General features: G+C 44.0%; 1 protein-coding gene across 2 annotated transcripts in view; it reads right to left on the minus strand.

The window, feature by feature from the left end:
- The window catches only part of LOC124711154, a 145,465-nt gene that overhangs the window by 36,346 nt on the left and 95,710 nt on the right, over positions 1–13,409 (minus strand). For both annotated transcript variants that reach the window (XM_047241060.1, XM_047241059.1), the window contains exon 3: positions 6,997–7,161. In XM_047241060.1, coding sequence (XP_047097016.1) covers positions 6,997–7,161 — 165 coding nt within the window. The remainder of the gene's footprint in view (positions 1–6,996; positions 7,162–13,409) is intronic.

Genomic DNA, 13,409 nt, shown 5'->3' on the forward strand with positions numbered 1-13,409 from the left:
TATGTGAAAAAATAGTAGTCACACTAACTCACACAAAACACTACATACTAGAGCTAAATATGTTGTAAAAGTAATTTCGTCCTCTACAATGCAGGCGTCCTTGTAGGTAAGTATGCGGTAGACACTCGCCCATCAACAAAATACAAAAAAAGTAAGAACTACACTCTACTGTGCAGTTACCTCCATATATATACAGTGAAGCGCCAAAGAAACTGGTATAGGCATGCGTATTCAAATACAGAGACATGTAAACAGGCAGAAAACGGCGCTGCGGTCGGCAACGCCTATATAAGACAGCAAGTGTCTGCCGCAGTTGTTAGATCGGTTACTATTGACACAATTGCAGATTATCAATATTTAAGTGAGTTTGAACGTGGTGTTATAGTCGGCGCACGAGCGATGGGACACAATATCTCCGTGGTAGCGACGAAGTGGGGATTTTTCCGTAAAACCATTTCACGCGTGTAACGTGAATATCAGGAATCCAGTGAAACCCGAAATCTCCGGCATTTGCTGATAACACTCATGTAATTTATCTCTTATATGACTATGATGATCAGCATATAAATTTTGATAATGTACAAAATTAGCCAGGGCTATGTGCTTTATATCATAGACGCTGAAAAAGTTGTCGATGCGATACATATACAAATTAATTTCCAATTTGTTTCATTTGTGTTACTGGTATATATAAGGTATGTATAGTTACGATATGTGAAAAAATAGTAGTCACACTAACTCACACAAAACACTACATACTAGAGCTAAATATGTTGTAAAAGTAATTTCGTCCTCTACAATGCAGGCGTCCTTGTAGGTAAGTATGCGGTAGACACTCGCCCATCAACAAAATACAAAAAAAGTAAGAACTACACTCTACTGTGCAGTTACCTCCATATATATACAGTGAAGCGCCAAAGAAACTGGTATAGGCATGCGTATTCAAATACAGAGACATGTAAACAGGCAGAAAACGGCGCTGCGGTCGGCAACGCCTATATAAGACAGCAAGTGTCTGCCGCAGTTGTTAGATCGGTTACTATTGACACAATTGCAGATTATCAATATTTAAGTGAGTTTGAACGTGGTGTTATAGTCGGCGCACGAGCGATGGGACACAATATCTCCGTGGTAGCGACGAAGTGGGGATTTTTCCGTAAAACCATTTCACGCGTGTAACGTGAATATCAGGAATCCAGTGAAACCCGAAATCTCCGGCATCGCTGCGGCCGGAAAAAGATCGTACAAGAAAAAGACCAGCGGTGACTGAAAAGAATCGTTCAACGTGACAGAAGTGCAACTCTTCCGAAAATCGCTGCAGATTTCAATGCTGGGCCATCAACAAATGCCAGCGTGCGAACCACTCAATGATACATCATCGATACGGGCTTTCGGAGGCGAAGACCCACTCGTGCACCATTGATGACTGCATAATTCAAAGCTTTACGCCTCACCTGGGCCTGTCAACACCGACACTGGACTGTTGATGACTGAAAACATGTTGCCTGGTCGAATGAATCTCGTTCGAATTTGGATCGAGTGAATGGACGTGTAAGGGTATGGAGACGACCTCATGAATGCATTGACCCTGCATGTCAGCAGGGGACTGTTCACCTTGGTTCAGGCTCTGTGGGGCGTGTGCAGTTGGAGCGATATGGGACCCCTGAATCGTCTAGGTGCGACTCTGACAGGTGACACGTACGTAAGCATCCTGTCTGATCACCTGCATCCATTCATATCCATTGTGCATTCCGACGGACTTGAGCAATTCCAGCAGGACAATGTGACGCCCCACACGTCCAGAATCGTTACAGAATGGCTCCAGGTACACTTTTGCTGGTTTAAACACTTTAGCTAGCCACCAAACTCAACAGACATGAACATATTTTTGATGCCTTGCAACGTGCTGCTCAGAAGAGATCTCAACCCCTTATACTCTTACGGATTTATGGTCAGCCCTGCAGGATTCACGGTATCAATTCCCCCCAGATCTACTTCAGACACTGGTAGAGTCCATGCCATGTCGTGTTTCGGCACTTCTGCGTGCTCCAGGAGGACCTGCATGGTATTAGTCAGGTGTACCAGTTTCTTTGCTTCTTTAGTGTGTATGGAGAGAGATTTGACGCGAAGATATAAGGTAAATATACTCTCCGCATCCAATCATTTACGCTGTCTCAACCACAGATGTGAGGTTCTGAATTGCTACTAGCGTCACACTCTTTCAAAGATGACGTTCCTTGCTGAACGATGACGGAAATCATACATAAGAAAAAGTGTAGTATATTGCCAAAGTACACTACTGGCCATTAAAATTGCTACACCATAAAGAAATGCAGATGATAAACGGGTATTCACTGGACAAATATATTATGCTAGAACTGACATGTGATTACATTTTCACGTAATTTGGGTGCATCGATCCTGAGAAATCAGTACCCAGAGCAACCACCTCTGGCCGCAATAACGGCATTGATACGTTTGGTCATTGAGTCAAACGGAGCTTGGGTGGCGTGTACAGGTACAGCTGACCATGCAGCTTCAACACAATACCACAGTTCATCAAGAGTAGTGAGTGGCGTATTGTGACGAGCCAGTTGCTCGGCCACAATTGACCAGACGTTTTCAATTGGTGAGAGATCTGGCCAGGGCAGTACTTTGGCAGATCTGGAGAATGTGCTGGCCAGGGCAGCAGTCGAACATTTTCTGTATGCAGAACAGTTCCGTACAGGATCTGCAACATGCGGTCGTGGATTATCCTGCTGAAATGTAGGGTTTCGCAGGGATCGAATGAAGGGTAGAGCCACGGGTCGTAACACATCTGAAATGTAACGTCCACTGTTCTAAGCGCCGTCAGTGTGAACAAGAGTTGACCGAGACGTGTAACCAATGGCACCCCATACCATCACGCCGGGTGATACGCCAGTATGGCGATGACGAATACACGATTCCAATGTGAGTTCACCGCGATGTCGCCAAACACGGATGCGTCCATCATGATGCTGTATACACAACCTGGATTCATCCGAAAAAAAGACGTTTTGCCATTCGTGCACCCAGGTTCTTCGTTGAGTACACCATCGCAGGCTCTCCTGTCTGTGATGCAGCGTCAAGGGTAACCGCAGCCATGGTCTCCGAACTGATAGTCCATGCTGTTAAAAACGTCGTCGAACTGTTCGTGTAGATGGTTGTTGTCTTGCAAATGTCCCCATCTGTCGACCCATGGATCGAGACATGGCTGCACGATCCGTTACAACCATACGGATAAGGCGGTTGTCATCTCGACTGCTAGTGATACGAGACCATTGAGATTCAGCATGGCGTTTCGTATTACCCTCCTGAACCCACCGATTCTATATGCTGCTAACAGTCATTGGATCTCGACCAACGCGGGCCCCAATGTCGCGATAGGATAAATCACAATCGCGATAGGCTACAATCGGACCTTTATCGATGTCGGAAACGTGATGGCACGCATTTCTCCTCCGTACACCAGGCATGACAACAACTTTTTCACCAGGCAACACCGGTCAACTGCTGTTTGTGTATGAGAAATCGGTTGGAAACGTTCCTCATGTCAGCACGTTGTAGGCGTCGTCACTGGCGCCAACCTTGTGTGAATGCTCTGAAAAGCTAATCATTTGTATATCACAGCATCTTCTTCCTGTCGGTTAAATTTCACGTCTGTAGCACGTCATCTTCGTGGTGTAGCAATTTTAATGGCCAGTAGTGTACGTTTGTAATTCGCCTTTCAACAGTCTACATTTCGTAGCTGAAATATTTCGGTGAATGAAAGTAGTTTCGTATTAACAAAACGCTCCTGGCCTTCAGCTGCGTTACACTTTTAAAATCACATTAGCTTTCGGCCGAGTTCTCTTCGGCCATTGCCAAGGGATAACGGACTGCTGTGTCGTCGATCGTGTGGGCCTTACAGAGCTGTGGCCCACTCAGTCACAAAACGTCAACAACCCCGGATTACCGCTCTCTTCTTTGAGGCGTTCTTCTGGCATTTCCGCGCCAAATGAGGCGGTGACTGTAATCGCGTTAAGGAAGACATTTTGATGCATGACACGGCAGTCAGTTACCACCACGTTAATGACCGAGAGGAACTCAGCCGAAAGGTCGTGCGATTGTTAACCACTTGATACGACTAAAAGCCCGATAAGAAATCTTTGAAGTATTTCAGTCTTATCCGTCGGTGGTCACTTAATTGTATATGACGAGGGTGACATGAGCCGCTTGAAGGTATCAGCGATCAAATGTTTGATAAAAGATGGAAACCAAAACAGTCTTTGATCGCAAATTTGTTTATTCAATAGTCGGTTTCGATCGTTATGATCATAATCAGATTGATCAATGAGGTTCATTCAAGTGAAACCTGGTCAGTGCGTCTACCTTTGCCTTACACGTTAAGGTGGCACCACGTAACTGCGGGCATGGTGGCGCAGCCTATTGCTAGAGAGACCGGCGCGTGCGCACCGTTGTGATGTTGCGTAGCGACAGTGTGGTTTCACGCCGAAGAGAAGGTGGTCACACAAGTTATCGTCCACTACCTAACATGCAGGCGAGTCAGCAGGAACAACGAGGAGTGATTCGATTTTTGGCGGCAGAGGGAGTTGGAGGCCGTGAAATGTATCGACGGATGAAGGCTGTATGCGCTCAGTACAGTCTGAGTCTCATAACGCCCGTCCACGCACGGCCAGTTTCGGTGGGAAATGCTGGAACATCCACCGTACAGTCCCGACCTTTCACCGTGTGACTTTCATGTGTTTGGACCTCTAAAACAAGCTATTCCGGACATTCATTCGCAACCGACGACGAAGTGTGTGACTTCTTCAAAGATGGAATCGACCGACTAGTGTCGCAATGGGATAAATGTGCCAACGGTTTTGGCGACTGTTTTTGAGTTAACAGAGTCGTTACTGTTACATTACACTAGTGACAGAGCGTAATTTGAATGCCGCTTATAAAAAAGAAAGGATGTTCATATTTACGAGTAAGATCACTGTGATTAGACCAGTACAAGTAGTAGTGTTGATTGACGTGACCTGACAAGCATTTGATAAATAACATATCTGTCTTCTTTAACTTACACTACTGGCCATTAAAATTGCTACACCACGAAGATGACGTGCTACATACGCGAAATTTAACCGACAGGAAGAAGATGCTGTGATATGCAAATCATTAGCTTTCCAGAGCATTCTCACAAGGTTGGCGCTGGTAGCAACACGTACAACGTGCTGACATGAGGAACGTTTCCAACCGATTTCTCATACACAAACAGCAGTTGACCGGTGTTGCCTGGTGAAAAAGTTGTTGTCATGCCTGGTGTACGGAGGAGAAATGCGTGCCATCACGTTTCCGACATCGATAAAGGTCCTATTGTAGCCTATCGCGATTGCGATTTATCCTATCGCGACATTGGGGCCCGCGTTGGTCGAGATCCAATGACTGTTAGCAGCATATGGAATCGGTGGTTTCAGGAGGGTAATACGGAACGCCGTGCTGGACCCCAACGGCCTCGTATCACTAGCAGTCGAGATGACATGCATCTTATCCGAATGGCTGTAACGGATCGTGCAGCCACGTCTCGATCCCTGAGTCAACAGATGGGGACGCTTTTATAAGACAACGACCATCTGCACGAACAGTTCGACGACGTTTGCAGCAGCATGGACTATCGGCTCGGAGACCATGGTCGCGGTTACCCTTGACGCTGCATCACAGGCAGGAGCGCCTGCGATGGTGTACTCAACATCGAACCTGGGTGCACCAATGGCAAAACGTCATTTCTTCGAATGATTCCAGGTTCTGCTTACGGCATCATGATGGTCGCATCCGTGTTTGGCGACATCGCGGTGAACGCGCATTGGAAGTGTGTATTCGTCATCGCCATAGTGGCGTATCACCCAGCGTGATGGTATGGGGTGCCATTGGTTACACGTCTCGGACACCTCTTGTTCGGATTGACGGCACTTTGATCAGTGGACGTTACATTTCAGACGTGTTATGACCGGTGGCTCTACCCTTCATTCGATCCTTGCGAAACCCTACATTTGAGCAGGATAATGCACGACCGCATGTTGCAGGTCCTGTACGGGCCTTTCTGGATACAGAAAATGTTCGATTGCTGCCCAGGCCAACACATTCTCCAGATCTCTCACCAACTGAAAACGTCTGGTCAATGGTGGCCGAGCAACTGGCTCGTCACAATACGCCAGTCCCTACTCTTGATGAACTGTGGTATCGTGTGGAAGCTGCATGGGCAGCTGTACCTGTACACGCCATCCAAGCTCTGTTTGGCTCAATACCCAGACGTATCAAGGCCGTTATTACGGCCAGAGGTGGATGTTCTGGGTACTGATTTCTCAGGATCTATGCACCCAAATTGCGTGTAAATGTAATCACATGTCAATTCTAGTATAATATATTTGTCCAATGAATACACTTTTATCATCTGCATTTCTTCTTGCCAGTAGTGCGATGGAGTGGTTCGAGGAATACAGTGACGAGTCCAATTGATGCGTTGGCCCCCAAACTCGCCAGATCTGAACCTGATCAAACACATCTGGGATGTGACTGAACGTGGCGTCAGAGATCATCACCCCCTCTCCCTCCCCTCAGGAATTTGGAAGAATTAGATGACTTGTGTGTGCAGATGCGGCTCCAACGCCCTCCTACGACCTCCCAAGGTCTCACTGCCACGATGCGTCACGCTGTTACCTGTGCCAAAGGTGGGGAAACCGGGTATTAGGTAGGCGACTGATCAGTGGTAGAGATAAATGAAAGGAGCATATGGAAAGGCTGTCAGAGAGGCGGTAACCATCACAAGCTGTGAAACATGTACATGTACAAGAGTTGGCAGAGTCGAGGAGACAAGGCATGAATAAGATGGACTTAGAAAGAAGGAACTGGCGTTTCGCCCAATCCTTGAAAGTGAAGGTGGTGGTGATGATTTCGGTGCCGTAGCGCAACAAGTAGCTGAGCAGTGGGTACCTTTATGGCGCGTCCGCTGGGGTCCAGGTATGTGTAGGAGCCCCTGACGGAGCCGTCCGGAGCCCTGGCCTCGATGCGCGCCTGGTCGGCCATCATGTAGCCGAAGAGCGAGCGCCCGGCCGCGTCCTGCGAATGGAACTGCGTCATCTCCTCTTCCGCGGGCGCCTGCCGGACACAGAAGGCGAGAGTCACAAGCTGAAGGCGATGGCCGTCAGCAACAGTTCCACTACTACATAGTTACTCACACAGATCGCGTTTCCGCTTCCTGGAAAAGTAGTCTTAATTGTAGTTGTGTTCCTCTCCGCATTTTTCCTGGTCGTATACATGACTGCTCCATAATATTTTGGATGATGAAGGTTTTAATATCTCAACATTGATATTTAGGATCACGAACATTATTTACTTTAACTTGCAGAAGTTTACAACAAAAAGACCTTTTCCATGTTGCACATTAGTTTCTTGTTTCACTTACTCACCCAGGCGCGTTTCGCCTTTTTCACAAGACGTCTACAGTGGGTGTCCCGAAATATTACATGTTTTTTTCGCATTCACATAAAGGTTATAGATTTAAAAAGTTCATGGTTTTCTTCTTATAATAGAATGGAAACGTACTTACAGTTCAGTGTGTAACTCATTATTTGTAAATCAAGCAGCCTTCTATCATGTGGAAAACTGAAAGCTTTAAGTTTATCTTGTAATCACTGTTTTTGAACCATAGCACTGGAACTAAGATAGCACTGGAACTATTATTTTCTGTGTCTGGAATGTCATTTGATTTTGTAAGTGTTGCCAACTTCCTCAGCTTTTACTTTCAATTTGATTTTGTCTGGCTGTATGCGTGTTGATGTAAGTTTCGTGTGTGTGCGAGTTTGTGTGTGTGTGTGTGGGGGGGGGGGGAGGGGGGAGGAGGGAGGGGGGGAGGGGGAGGGGGGAGGGGGGGAGGGGGGTTCTATAACTCTTCATTTTCTTTCTTTTTTTTCATTTATATACTTAGAAAAGAAATGGGATTGTGATCATTTATCGGAATGCTGTCTATTATGTGATCACTGTTTACACTGATTGATTAAGTAATAGAACCCAGTACGTTGTCCTCGATGGTGAGTGTTCATCGGAGGTGGGGGTATCATCTGGAGTGCCCCAGGGAAGTATGGTAGGTCCGCTGTTGTTTTCTATCTACATAAACGATCTTTTGTATAGAGTGGATAGCAATGTGCGGCTGTTTGCTGATGATGCTGTGGTGTACGGGAAGGTGTTGTCGTTGAGTGACTGTAGGACGATACAAGATGACTTGAACAGGATTTGTGACTGATGTAAAGAATGGCAGCTAACTCTAAATACAGATAAATGTAAATTAATGCAGATGAATAGGAAAAAGAATCCCGTAATGTTTGAATACTCTATTAGTAGTGTAGCGCTTGACACAGTCAGGTCGATTAAATATTTGAGCGTTACATTGCAGAGCGATATGAAGTGGGACAAGCGTGTAATGGCAGTTGTGGGGAAGGCGGATAGCCGTCTTCGGTTCATTGGTAGAATTTTGGGAAGATGTGGTTCATCTGTAAAGGAGACCGCTTAAACAACACTAATACGACCTATTCTTGAGTACTACTCGAGCGTTTGGGATCCCTATGAGGTCGGATAGAGGGAGGACATAGAAGCAATTCAGAGGCGGGCTGCTAGATTTGTTACTGGTAGGTTTGATCATCATGCGAGTGTTACGGAAATGCTTCAGGAACACGGGTGAGAGTCTCTGGAAGAAAGGAGGCGTTCTTTTCGTGAATCGCTACTGAGGAAATTTAGAGAACCAGCATTTGAGGCTGACTGCAGTACAATTTTACTGCCCCAACTTATATTTCGCGGAAAGACCACAAAGATATGAGAGATTAGGGCTCGTACAGAGGCATATAGGCAGTCATTTTTCCCTCGTTCTCTTTGGGAGTGGAACAGGGAGAGAAGATGCTAGTTGTGGTACGAGGTACCCTCCGCCACGCACCGTATAGTGGATTGCATAGTATGTATGTAGATGTAGATATTTAATAGAAACGACTCCCAATAGATGATCACAAAACCCATTCCTGTCCAAAGTATATAAATGAAAAATGGAAAGAAAAGGAAGAGGTATACATACATACATACATAGACACACACACACATACACATACACACACACACACACACACACACACACACACACACACAAACACGCAGTTACATCAACAAACATACAGTCAGACGAAACAAAGTGAAAGCAAAAACTGTGAAAGTTACCAACACTTACAAGACAAAAGACACTTTAGACAGAGATGACGGTAGTTTCCAGTACTGTGTTTCGAAAACAGAGCGACCACAAAACGAAACAAAAAAAAACCTGTAAGCTTTCAACCAGTTTTTTACGTGTGAAAAAGCTGCTTCGTTTACAAATAATGAACGAAACGGTGGTCGCTAAGTACCTTTTCGTTTTATTATAAAAATTTGCATGAACTGTTTTAACTTTGAAACCCACATGTCAAAACGAAAAAGTCATGCAATATTTCAGGACACTCACTTAAGATGGCTTGTAAATAAGGCGAAACGCGTCTAGGTGCACAACCGTCTCTAACGACGTCGATGTCGCCGTGCCGTTAAACCCAAGTTTCCTTCTTTGCTTCCGAGGTGTTGTGTACATAGTTCCGCGTAGTCAGCGCGTACACAACTTTCCCACTAGAGCGCGCCCCGCTAAGCACAACAGCGCAGGCGCAGCGCTCGTCCGTCTCCGCACTACGAGATGGTGCTTTCTTTGAGACGGATCAAATTCTGCTTCCGCCGATCCGCGTATTAATATGTAACGCAGCCAATGAGATTGCTGCTAACGTAGAACCTTTTCTCCTCGCGGATCACACTCGCGCAGTGATACCTGAACGCGCGAGGTATTATAACGAATGTACAGACCTCCGATTAGTCAGTCTGCATTTGTCTGCATTAGGCTGTACCAGTCTCTGCATTTGTCTGTACCAGTCTATAGTCAAGTTTCAGTCTGCGCCTAATAAGATTATCATATTCCTGTACATAGCCATGAAGAGAAATGTATAGACCCAGAGATATGTGAGAATAAGATTAATGTACCAAGACCAAAGGAACTTCAGATTGTCAATTGTAAACAGCATCCAGAATGAAGTTACGTAATGTCTATGCTTTTTATTATTTTAATAAATGTGTGTGAAAATTAATCAAGTTGTGTTTAAAGTTGGTCACCGTCAATCTGCTACTCTAAGCGTGCAAGTGGCATTTCTATCGTCTGACCCAACGGCAGAAGCTAAACACGCCACGATAAGACCACGAGACATATTGCTGACACTCGCCTACTTCGTTAGAGCGACAAGTCAAATAATCTGATGGTGTGTGTACCGAAGGTCTTACAGTATGCACACCACACGAGGTGCACAAGTAAAATTATTGAAATGCTGCAAAATTGTTCAAATCTTATACCTCTGGCAGGAAACAAAAGGTGTTATTAGGAAAGAGACATGTATCAAGCTATCAGGAATCATCCAACTGGGAACTAATTACATGTGGGGTCCCACGAGGTTCCATTTTAGGGCCTTTACTTTTTCTTGTGTATATCAATCACCTTACATCAGTAACATTACCAGATGTCAAGTTCGTTTTGTTTGCCGATGATACAAACATTGCAATAAATAGCAAATCAAGTGTAGTCTTAGAAATATCAGCTAATAAAATAGTCATGGACATTAATCACTGGTTCCTAGCCAATTCCTTGCCACTAAACTTTGAAAAAACACACTACATGCAGTTCAGAACTTGTAAGGGGTGTCCCACGAGTATATGCCTAACATATGATGACAAGCAGATAGAAGAAGTGGGCAGTGTTAAATTCGTGGGATTACAGCTTGATAATAAATTCAACTGGGAAAAGCACACCACAGGACTGCAGAAGCGTCTCAACAAATTTCTATTTGCAATGCGAATTGCGTCAGACATAGGGGATATAAAAATGGAAAAGCTGGCATACTATGCTTACTTTCATTCCATAATGTCATATGGGATTATTTTTAGGGGTAATTCATCAAGCCAAGTTAAAGTTTTCCGGGCAAAATAACGTGCAGTAAGAGTTATATGTGATGTGAACTCAAAAACATCCTGCAGAAGCCTGTTTAGGGAACTAGGGATACTAACTACTGCTTCCCAATATATTTATTCTTTAATGAAATTTGTCATTAAAAATATATCACTTTTTCAAACCAACAGCACAATTCATGGAATCAATACTAGAAATAAGAATAGTCTTCACAAGAATTTAAAGTCACTTAGTCTTGTACAAAAAGGTGTGCATTATTCAGGAACACACATTTTCAATAACTTGCTAGCAGCCATAAAAAGCTTAACAACCAATGAAATTCAGTTTAAGAGAGGCCTAAAGGATTTATTGGTGACCAACTCCTTCTACTCCATTGATGAATTTCTCAGTAGAACCAACTGATTTGTGTGTGTGTATATATATAAGTACAATATATCTTCCGCACAATTTCAGTGCAGTAATGTGTTCATTGTAAATAATTGTAATAGTAGGTATATTACACGTTTATTACCCTACAATTAAATAAAACAAACCTTTTTTATTTTAAATTCAGTGCATTAGTATTTTTAAAATGATTCTTTCATATAGTGTTCATTAAAAAATGACGATCGTTCCACTTGGGACTTGTGGAATGGTACAGCTTATTTTTTTGGATTGTATATATTTGTCATGTATTGTTGTTTTTCTGACTTTTTCTACATCCTGGAGGAATGAAAGTAAATCTAATCTAATCTAATCCTATGTGTGGTCGATCGTTGTCTTGCCGAAAAATAGTACCACGGAACTGTCGCATAAGAGGTAGCACATCAGGACGTAGGACATATGTGACGTACAGTTGTGCCGTCGGAATTCTCTCAGTCACTGCCGGACGTGACATGAAGTCGTTCCCGATGGCTCCTCACACCGTGACGCCAGAAGTAGCACCACTGTGCCACTTTAAAACGCTGGAACAATGGTATCTTGGAATGTACCTTTTATTTGCAGATATGAGCGCATTTTACATTATTTTATTTTGCTATTTCACATACGTGAATGTATCAGCACTACAGTACGAATAGATTAAGGAGCGATCTGTAGGTGGTTGGTCATCTTCCGCTTTCAGAGCCAGTGGGATGAGGAGGCGATGCAGAAATCGCTAGTGACGTCAGAAAAGAGATGAAGAGAGAAAGTACATTTAATCTGGAGCGAATCAAATATTTATTATTAATAAATATTTGCTAACGGAAGTTGCCTTCTGCCCCTCAGACATTAGGAGGAGTCTACGGTCATAAATAATACCTTTCAGTAATTATAGGAAGCCAAAAAAACGTTGATATTAATAAATAGATGAAAAACCTTGGCATAACCGAAGAGTTAGACACTGGACTCGGATTCGGGAGGACGACGGTTCAATCCCGCGTCCAGCCATCCTGATTTAGGTTTTCCGTGATTTCCCTAAATCACCCCAGGCAAATGCCAGGATGGTTCCTTTGAAAGGGCACGGCCGACTTCCTTCCCCTTCTTTGCCTAATCCAATGAGACCGATGACGTCGCTGTCTGGTCTCCTTCCCCAAACAACCCAACCAACCCATAACCGAAGATGTACTGTTTTATACGAACTGTACCGATTGTACCCCCAAGTTCAAGCCTGTGCGCCATAGTCAGCAGCCTTCCATAGGATGCCTTTCGATGTAGTCATGCGGCAGACCACGCTCTCGTACCGTTAACAGTTACCTTATAGTCAGCTTGAACAATTTCATTTTACGGTGTTTCTTAAATAAGCGCACCGTAATGGCATCCTGCGTAAAATTATTTGCACAAAAAACTTCCTCCCGCTTCATTACGCAAAACATATACAGTAGAACATGAACATGAACGCAACTGGAGGCTGTAGAATTCTGACTCCTCAATTGATGAGCATGTACTGAGTGAGGGTCACAACTACCAACCCGTGTCCTATGTCTGTCACTTAGCAAACAAAGGCCTTAAAGTCAACCTGCTGGAAGCCCTGGTAATTAGCAAACATCTTGCTCACATTGCAGATCTAATCCTAAATGAGCAGACACAGCTCAACACCTAACCTCTCCTAAACTTCATATAATCATCTCTGTTGTTCATTACTTCCCACACTGTCTGTTCCTACATACTCCCATTTTCCTGTATTCATTAAGTTCTTTTATTTTACTGAAGTTGTCTATGTATTCCATATAGACCGTAATTTCAATTGTTAAGTCTTTCTTTTAACTGCTACTTGTTTTACTGTCCATGTTTAACACCTCTTGTAGTTGTCTCATAAAATACTGTTTATATTTTACTTTGTTCATTTATTTAATGTAAACTGTTACATAGCCACAGTTTT

The sequence above is a fragment of the Schistocerca piceifrons genome, chromosome 8, assembly GCF_021461385.2.
Source record: "Schistocerca piceifrons isolate TAMUIC-IGC-003096 chromosome 8, iqSchPice1.1, whole genome shotgun sequence".
In the NCBI taxonomy this organism is placed as follows: Eukaryota; Metazoa; Arthropoda; class Insecta; order Orthoptera; family Acrididae; genus Schistocerca; species Schistocerca piceifrons.